The 9,772-nt window shown below is 38.0% G+C and overlaps 1 protein-coding gene across 1 annotated transcript; it reads left to right on the top strand.

Moving 5' to 3' along the window:
* The first annotated feature begins 8,541 nt into the window (after positions 1–8,541).
* LOC122093490 (mitogen-activated protein kinase kinase 9-like) lies at positions 8,542–9,772 on the top strand. The gene has a single exon (XM_042663835.1). It carries the CDS (start codon positions 8,687–8,689, stop codon positions 9,674–9,676), a length of 990 nt encoding a protein of 329 aa, XP_042519769.1. The 5' UTR covers positions 8,542–8,686; the 3' UTR covers positions 9,677–9,772.

The raw sequence follows: 9,772 nt of genomic DNA, 5'->3' as shown, positions 1-9,772 counted from the left end.
TCAAAATTTGATTGATACAAAATTGGCAACCACAGTATAGATCTGGTTTTTTTTTTTTTTTTTTTTTTAATGAAAAAATTAGGTTTTCGATCATGTATTGACCTAATACGGTCTAATATGGTCAAAATGTATCTATACCATCATCAATACAGTGAACTAAATCCATCATTAAAAAGCAATACAACACATCTCTCTCTCTCTCTCTCTCTCTCTCTCTCTCTCTCTCTCTCTCTCTCTCTCTCTCTCTCTTATATGTGTGGGAAAGTGACCACTCCCATTCCACGCACTTCCACCACTTGCAAAAACTGGAAAGCAAGAAAGTCGGTGGTAGTTGATGGTTTCAGAATCAACCAAAACTTTTCAACAAAAAACAAACAACCTCCTAAACGTTCCATTAAAAAAAAAAAAAAAAAAAACACTTTCAAGCCACCAATTAATTTTATAACCTTAACAAGTTTGTATCACAGAGGTCTTTTATCTCAACAAATCCGGATCCCATATCAGATATGCTGATGTGGAAAAACACAACCTAAAAGTTTCTCATTGCCTTTTTCGGAGAAGCATAATATTTTTATCATCCAAATAAGGGAAAAGAAGAAGAATGGAAAAAAAAAGAAAATTACCCACTTATGTGCATTTATGTTTAGAATAAGATAATGTAAAAGGATTGATTTGCCCTCCCGCTGAGGCCTTCCATTGGTCTACACATTAGCGTAGTGAACATAAGTGGGTGGCATTCTCTTGCCCATATCTTAATATACCTTGAATTGAAGGCATAGATTCATCATTCAGGTTCAAGTTGTTTATGTTACCTCATAGACTTTTTTTTGAACCTGTGAGTATAGTAATTGATCAAATAATTATTTAAGGAGATCTATGTAGTTATAAGAGAGGTATCTGAGCAAGTAGTATAGAGGAGTGCATCAATAAAATGTGATAGAATAATTTCATAAATAGGAGGGCAGCAGAGTCATTTCATGTAAATAAGAGAGTACCATTTCAACGGCTGGAATGGTAATTGATTTTGGATATAAATCCAACAACACGTCATTTATTACATGGCAAAATTAAGTGGACCATGTAGGAAGGGCTTTCCTTTGTGAGATGTGAAAAGAATCTTTTGCCATCCTTTACCCATAGCAAATGTTACTGGTCTTACATCTATTGCCATTTTTTTTTTCTCAATATAAATAGTTGTTAAGGGAAAATTCTATAAGATAGTGGTACGATCAGCTATAACATATGGAGCGGAGTGTTGGGCAATTAAGAAGAATGATTTGACTAAACTTAGTTTAGTTGAGATGCTACGAATGTTAGGATAGCACAGTGGTGGTAGCTTCGGCTTATGGAGCCGGCACCCAGGGGAGGAGGTCGTGGGATCGAACCCTATCGTACGGATTGTGTGAGTGTGTGTGTGTGTGTGTGTTTTCTTATTTATTCTGTACCCACACGTGGGTTGCCTAGATGGTTAGGGCAAACTGAGGATTGTGTGGATTAGGCGCATGGTCTCAGGTTTGATTTTTAATCTGTGCATCTGCGATTTAAGTGAAGATCCATGGTGGTGGGTTGCTATGCTAATCTCCCCGAGGACTAATCGAGGTGCGAGTAAGCTGGCCCAAACACTTTGGTTAAAAAAAAAATAATAATAATAATAATAATAAGAAGAAGAAGAAGAAGAAGAAGAAGAAGAAGAAGAAGAAGAAGAAGAAGATGATGAGAATGCTAAGAGAACTATGCGATAAGACCAGGAGAGATAGAGTAAGGAATGATTGTATACGAAATCAGTTGGGGTTGCACCAATCTAAGACAAGCTCCGCGAGAACCGATAGAGGTGGTATGGCCATGTGCAATGGATACCTATAGATGCTCCAATAAGGAAGAGTGAGCAGATTTATTTAGAGGGAGCCAAAAGAGGTAGGAGTAGGCCTAAAATAACTATTAATGAAGTGGTGAGAAAAAACATGCATATGATGGAGTTCGATTCTAGTATGACCCTAGATAGAGTTTTGTGGAGGACAAGGATCCGAGTAGTAGACCTCGTGTAAGGGAGGTCCTCGTGATGCATATTTGATTTCTGCCTTATCTACTTCTCTTAGTCCCTTTTCACTTATTTTTTCTTATTTTATTGCTTCTTGAGTTTCTTTTTTCTTCATATCGGATGTATGTAGCCAACCCCATTTAGTTAGGATAATGTTATGTTTATTGTTGTTGTATAAATAGTTGTTAAGAACATCCGATTCATGAGTCCAAATTGTCCGTAGTCAGCGGTGAGGCATAGGGAGCATTCAATGGCTAGAAGGGTCCGACCATGCACCTTAGCCGTTGAATGCTCACTGCACCTCACCGCTTCATCACAGGAGATTTTGACACGTGAACCATATGATTAGGTTAACACTCATTCCATATGTTGGTATGGATTTGTCTATTCATAAAAGACAAGAGTTAGTTCATGTGATCAATACTCTTTAATTTTTTATGTTTTCTCTTTATTCATTCTATTTTGATTAATTATATGTTAAGCAAGGAACAACATTCTTCTATGGAATGTTCTTTGTGTTAGGATTTTTATGTGGGCATAACTGATACCGATTGATCCGTTGGGCCCAAGCAATAATAAATCCACTCTAATTAGGAAACTCCAAATTTTTTCCATTGTGAGAGTGGAATAGGGTTTTAGGGATTCTATTATAAATAGAATACAGACGGTCCCTGCAGTCATTACTTAATGCCTTATTGGTTTTGGGAGCACTGCTTTCTCATAAGAGCAAGTGCACAGAAAGAGAGGAAACCCTAGAGTAAGAGGCTGCAGAAGATCTCAGTAGAAGGACTCCACTTGCGTAGTTCGTCGTTATTATCTTCATGGGAGTAATGTTTAACCACATGGGACAGAGATTCATGATCTATGTTTATGGGGCTTCTAAACTTACATAGGTACTTCTCTATTCTCATTTATGGTTCATGTCATGGATGTCCCATTGATTATTATAGATATGATAAATTTATATGGTTATGTATTTTAAGATCTATGAAGGGAGTATTTTATTGATCTTGGTTTAGGGACTATACTCATGGATAAATATCTTTTATGATTCTTGTATTATAAATACTATAGGGTTATTTATATATTTAATATGGTAAAGGATCTCCAACACTGTGCTCTATCCATCATACTTGGTCTCTACTTCTAAATTTTGATTCTATCATATTTAATTTTGTGTTCAAAGAGGTTAATCATTCGACCCATATTGCTTTCTAAACTCTGTCTCTCTTCCCCAACAGATCCAGATGACTATGCGATAGGATGAAAGGGATGTAAGTTTGCAAAAGATCTAATTTTTCTATTTGTTATTTAATTTAAAGGAGGGGGTTCTTTGCTTGGCAGAATGGCCTCTGTATCAGTCTTGGGGGCAATCATAGTGCATATGAGAGCATCAATAAGGGTGGATTTGTCCCATTCATAAGGATGAAAAGATCATTTCACCTCCTTCTTTGTCGGGTGCAAGTGTCATGCTGCGAGCTAGGGTTGTTTGGGAGAGGGTTCCCTAATAGGTAGTGTGACTCTACACCAGCACATGGGCCAATGAGAGCACTAGTAAAAGCATGAATAGGATTGGGATTTCTGCCTTTCATGAAGAGTGGTGGTCTATCACTCCTCCCTATGTCTTAGATGTAGGGATTATGCTGCCTTTTAGGCATCTTTTTCCCTAATTTAATATAAGGAAAAAAAAATTTTGAAAGACAACATGGCTTCTACAACAAGACAAGGGGAGAAAAAACTACCCACCCCAAAAGGCAGAAATCCTACCCCTATTAATACTTTCACATAAATTCTCATTGATCACGTGGTGATGCAGTGCCTAATCACTGCCTTTCAATAACACTCTCCCTATAATATAGCACACTTTCTTTTTTGGTGATTCGTAATTTTCATATGGGTAAACGGATTCTTAATTTTTCAGTACTTGATCATTTCTTCACTTGACTAACTCTGAGATGGGTCCTCCAAACATCACTCCTAGCCTCTTCATAAATGGTTATTTGGGTTAATGTCTTCCCATGGATTCCTCTTCCCATAATTAGTGCAACGCTCTACAGACTCGGAGATGGGTCCTCCTAGAACCTTTTTCCCCTCTCTCTCTCTCTCTCTCCACAGCCGACCTGGGTCCTCCTACCACCTTTTTTCTATGAGTACTGCCTCTCTTAATGTGTGTGATGTGATCAGCCAATATTCCCCCATCTCCTGTAGGCTTAAGGATGCTTGCTAAAACCGGTAAGCTGGTGGTGGTTGATGGTTTCAGAATCAACTGAAAAGATCGAATTGGTATACCTACAAAGTCTTTTATCTCAACGAGTTCCATATTAAATACGTGGAAAAGTGATCTCATTTGATGCATAATAGGGAGTGACTCACGATTCATATACAGAGGCCTACACGATTAGAGAAAAGAATGTAACAGAAGTGATGTACATGTCATGCCTTTTCCCAAATACACAGATGGAAAAGTTGAAAGGTGTCATAAATTTTCTCAATTTGTCCCAATATAAAGAGACTTAAGATGAACATAATACTCTCCTCATTTAAGATAACTATTAAAATACCTAAAATTAAAGGCATGAATCATGGAATGTTCTTGTCTAAACTTGTTTCTATTATCCTAAATCATTGCAGCAACGAAACCCTGAAACAATGCAGAAAATGAATGAAAATCACAAACAACAATCACACAATTGCATATAAAGATTTATTTGGTTCGGCAAAATTTTTTACATCCATAGTGAGATGAGATCTATTTCAGTACCAATGAAGAATAGGAATACAGTTGCTCGTCCACATATATCTCTCAGACTATTTACAGAGAAAAAACCATAGCTATAAATGTATAGTGAACCATACATAGAAAACTTACCTAAATATCCATATAGTTTTTGCCTATTCTTCCATTGGCCCACGTATTGATACGTAGTTACCCTAGAAATTTGAAATGATCCAATCACAACAATTGGTGCTTCAGCTGGCCGGTCCTCCTACAACCGCCCTTCGCCTCTTCCCATGATCAATGCAACACGTCTCCCTCTCTCTCTCTCTCTCTCTCTCTCTCATGTGCGTGGAAGTGACAACCCATAACTCTCACCCATTCCACTATCTTTGTAGCTTTTTAAAGGTCGGTTGCTAAGACCGGAAAGCCGGTGGTGGTTGATGGTTTCAGAACCAACTAACTAAAATGTTCTAAACCACCAAGAAATTTAAAGGCTCCCTTTAAAGATCAAATTGCATACCACAAGCCTTTATCTCAACAAATCCCATATTAAATATGTGGGGAAGTGCTCTCAATGGATGCATAAGAGGGACTGAGGGAGTGTCTCATGATTCATATATCGGGTCCACAAGTTTAAAGAAAGTGTGTTGGAACCATGTAGAGGATAGTCCCTCCCCTAGTTGTTTCTGTTACCCCAAATCATTTACTCTAAACTTGATTAATCTAATGCTTAACAAATTAACATTGTAATAATTGGCTTATTCTGCTGATAAAAAGTACATAACCAACCTTTTTTTTTATTGGCTAGATCTTGAACATAAATTTGGGTGATCTTAACAATGAATTCAGATTCTTTGCACATTCTTTCTCTGAACGTATACTTTATGTATCAATACTTGTCCATTTTGTTTCCATAAATATCCATTTTTATCCTTTAAATGATAATAAATGGAACATGTGTTCTTAACCCAAGAGGGTAGCGCAGTTGGTGAGCAACGAACTTGATATGAGTAGTATTCTTCACAACTTTTAATGCAAGTTGATGAATAATTCTCATTCAACCACGGTATGACTTAAATGAAAGAATATTTTAAATGTATTTTGTCAATAACAACATATTTTCAACAAAATTATAATAACGAATAAAAACCTTTATTTTTGAAAAGTTTTTCAGTGTATTATTTAAGTAATTAAAATCACGCATGCTCAATTTGAATCAAAATCAGTCCAATCCTGATTCCTATTGATTGTAGCAACCATTGTGAGCCATGAAAGTAACCTTTTGCATTTTCTTCTATATTGTTGACTACTCTACGCGAACACGTTGCATGAGGTCTTTTCATCAAGAAACCCCTATCTTATCTATTGACATAAAATACCCTTGTCTTGCACAATTGTTGAGCAACAAGCATACGTACATATATGCTTTTTTGGGAAAATGATATCTACCCCATGTGTGCTATTCTTACTTCAAACCATTTCTTTTCTTGTGGCAACATCCTTGCCAACCAAACGAGTCTGAGGTTAGCATTTTCGTTCTGTCCCACTTTTATGGAGTTAAATAAATGGTTTTTTTTTTCCCTTCGGTAACCAATACCTTATATATGATGTAATATATTTTAAGAGAAATGAGTATTCTTTAGTTACGTACCCTTACACTTAGGTTGCGTTTGGCAATTTTTTTTCCAGAAATGAGGTTTTGTGTTAAAAATAGAAATTTTAGTTTTTGTGTCAAAATATCTTTTTTTTTTTTTTTTTTTTTAACGAAACTATTTTTTTTTCAACAAAAAATAAAATACATCATAAATGTATCAAACGTTTTATTCTATTTTTTTATTTCTGTAAAAAAATAAAAACTCTAGAAACATCTTTTTAGAACTATATCAAACACAGTCTGAGACGTAGAGGGCAACAAAATGATACCTATCCCCATGTGAAATCTAAAAAATTCTGCCTATGTTAATGATCATGTGCATTCCATCATTAACTCCATGTTGATGTGGGAGCCATCCAACCACCACGCATCCACCACATGTGTAAATGTGAAAACACAAAATTAGGATTTTTCCACAAAATAAGATTTTTTTTTTTTTAAGAATTATTTAAGATAATAATAATCAATAATCAAGACACTTTCGGCAGCGGAAGTCGACTGGTGGGGTCTATTATCCAGCTGGCAGCCTTTGGAGTAATCTTTTTTGTTTTAAATGAAAGGAAAACAACACGAAGGATCCATTTGGCATAAAAAAGGAGTCCCCCTCGCCCGACTCTCTTGTGAGTCTCTCTCACGACGTTTCTTCCTCTGGGACATCCAAAATGACGTCACTCCATGGGGCCGCCTTTCTCTGTCACCTCAGCGGACATCACTGCTTAAGTGCCTAAGCAGACGAGCTAAAATTACGGGTAACTTCAAATACCTATACTACCGCTCATGAATATATTGTCACAATGATCCAAAGCTTAGGAAGCTTCCTTCCCTGGACGGACACTTCTATGCTGACTCTCCGTTTTGTGTGTGTCAAAATAGAACTCTATACCTCCTGGCTGCAAAGAAGTCAAAACCTAGAGTGGAGGTTCTCCTACACCGGTGGCCGACCCTTCATCTACCATCCTAGGTCATTAAACATCAATTTATTGGATGAAATAAAAAAAATAAGGATATACTTAACCCCTTATGTGGTACCTTCATTTGGATAGGATTCCTTTTTATAAAACTCAGAGGCAAGAGAGATCTCACCTCGGGATGTGTGTCCGGATTTTCTTAGTGTGTGAAATCATTCTCTAGTATCTGGACTCTATGGAAAGGTGCCATCCCCTTCATTTTCAATAAATTTTTAGGAGTACATATCCCTCACTTAGGAAATTATACATTCTTTAGGATCGATGTATTATTTAGATTCTAGTCCTTTCACAAGTCCATTCTTAATTTCTTATGGCGTCTCTATATTAGTGTGTCAAATTAGAACTCTTCTTGGTACAAGTTCTAGTTTCTTCAAAAAAGTCAAACTTAAAATTAGGCATTAGATGCAAAATGATGAAAATTCTTTCCGACTTGAGTTGATAATGTTATTGTAAAAAAATATGAGATCTAGACAAGAAGGAGAAAATAAATCCCCAATTCTTACGGTGGAAATAAGGCACTACATTGATAGTTCTCTTAATACAACCCAAACATCCCAAACTTATTAAAATTAATAAAATATCTCATGCTAGTCCTTCTCTGTGTGTTTTTCTCTCTCTCTCTCTCCTCCTATAATAGGAGACATATATATCATTTTATAAAAAAAAATACATATATATATATATACATACATACATACATACAGGGAAGCACTATCATCCTAAGAGGATTGATACAAATATCTAGTTGATACGAGATCAGTGATACAAAATGGATAGAGAGTAAAATCAAAAGAAAAAAAAAATTCAATATTTTATAAGAAAAATGATATGAGACGATTGATACATCCAATATAAATTGATACGTATTAGAGTCACTATCAATTTCTGAACTAACTGATAAACAATTCGAGACCATTAACTAAAACCATGTTCCCAACTTTCCTACTGCCGTTCTACCCAAAAATAAATGAAATAAAATAAAATTTTAATCCAACTTTCAACTCTCCCTAATTACACCTCAGCTGTGGAGGGATTTTTGATGCCATAAAATAAGGAAATGGAAAGACTACAATTCATCACGTGGGGATAATATCCCGAATGCTAATAATTTGTGTGGGCCCACCTTCCTATCCAACTTGTGTCTTCTTTTTCTTCATTCATTCCCCAAGTCCCAACCACTTCCCTTCCACGTTTCTTCCTTCGAGCCCGGCCGGCTATACATCACTATATCACTAACGCCACTTCTGCTTCCCTCGCTCATTCCTACCCGAAAAAGTCACCACCTAAGCTCAACCTCCAAACCCAGAATGGCTCTAGTTAGACAACGCCGTAACCTCAATCTCCGCCTCCCCTTGCCGGACGCCACCGATTGCCGCCCACGCTTCCCCCTCCCACTCCCCCCAACTTCACTCTCTTCCGCCACTACCGCCAGCGGCACCGCTCCCACTACCGCCACATCCCAAGAAGTCGACCGCCTCTCCGACCTTGAGAAACTCAAAGTCCTTGGCCACGGTAACGGCGGCACAGTCTACCATGTCCGCCACAAGCGCACATCTGCCATCTACGCTCTCAAAGTCGTCCATGGAGACTGCGATACCACCGTTCGCCGTCAGATCTTCCGCGAGATTGAGATCCTCCGACGTACAGACTCTCCCTACATAGTCAAGTGCCACGGAATTTTCGAGAAACCCTCCGGCGACACCGCTATCCTGATGGAATTCATGGACGGTGGCACACTCGATTCGTTCCTCAAATCCCATGGAACCCTCTCAGAGATCTCACTCTCCACCATCGCGCGTCAAGTCCTCAACGGTCTTCACTACCTTCACTCCCAGAAAATCGTCCACAGAGACATCAAACCTGCAAATCTGCTAGTGAATCAGAAGATGGAAGTGAAGATTGCAGACTTCGGAGTCAGCAAGATCATGTGCCGTATGCTCGAACCCTGCGATTCTTATGTGGGTACCTGTGCTTACATGAGCCCTGAGAGGTTCGATCCAGACACTTACGGTTCGAATTACAACGGTTACGCTGCGGATATCTGGAGTTTGGGACTTACACTATTGGAGCTCTACATGGGTCACTTCCCCTTGCTAACACCTGAGCAGAGACCCGATTGGGCCACTCTAATGTGTGCCATATGTTTCGGAGAACCACCGAGCTTGCCGGAGAGTGCTTCGGAGGAGTTTGAGAGCTTCATCAATTGTTGTTTGCAGAAGGATTCCAGTAAGAGATGGACAGTATCGCAGCTCTTGTCACACCCTTTTATTGTCAAGGATCTGAAAATTCATCATTGAAAATCCTTATCTGAGTTGCCGGTTATTTTTTTTTCAATCGCCGGTGCCGTAATCTGTACATATCCCTACGGGAAATGATAATCCTTTTTGTGTGGA

The sequence above is a fragment of the Macadamia integrifolia genome, chromosome 11 (genome assembly GCF_013358625.1).
Source record: "Macadamia integrifolia cultivar HAES 741 chromosome 11, SCU_Mint_v3, whole genome shotgun sequence".
NCBI classification, from domain to species: domain Eukaryota; kingdom Viridiplantae; phylum Streptophyta; class Magnoliopsida; order Proteales; family Proteaceae; genus Macadamia; species Macadamia integrifolia.
This window is presented reverse-complemented; position numbering and strand designations above follow the sequence as displayed.

Bases quoted from the DNA above. Each gene is read 5' to 3' on its own strand.
- LOC122093490 (XM_042663835.1), top strand. From the start codon at position 8,687: ATGGCTCTAGTTAGACAACGCCGTAACCTCAATCTCCGCCTCCCCTTG.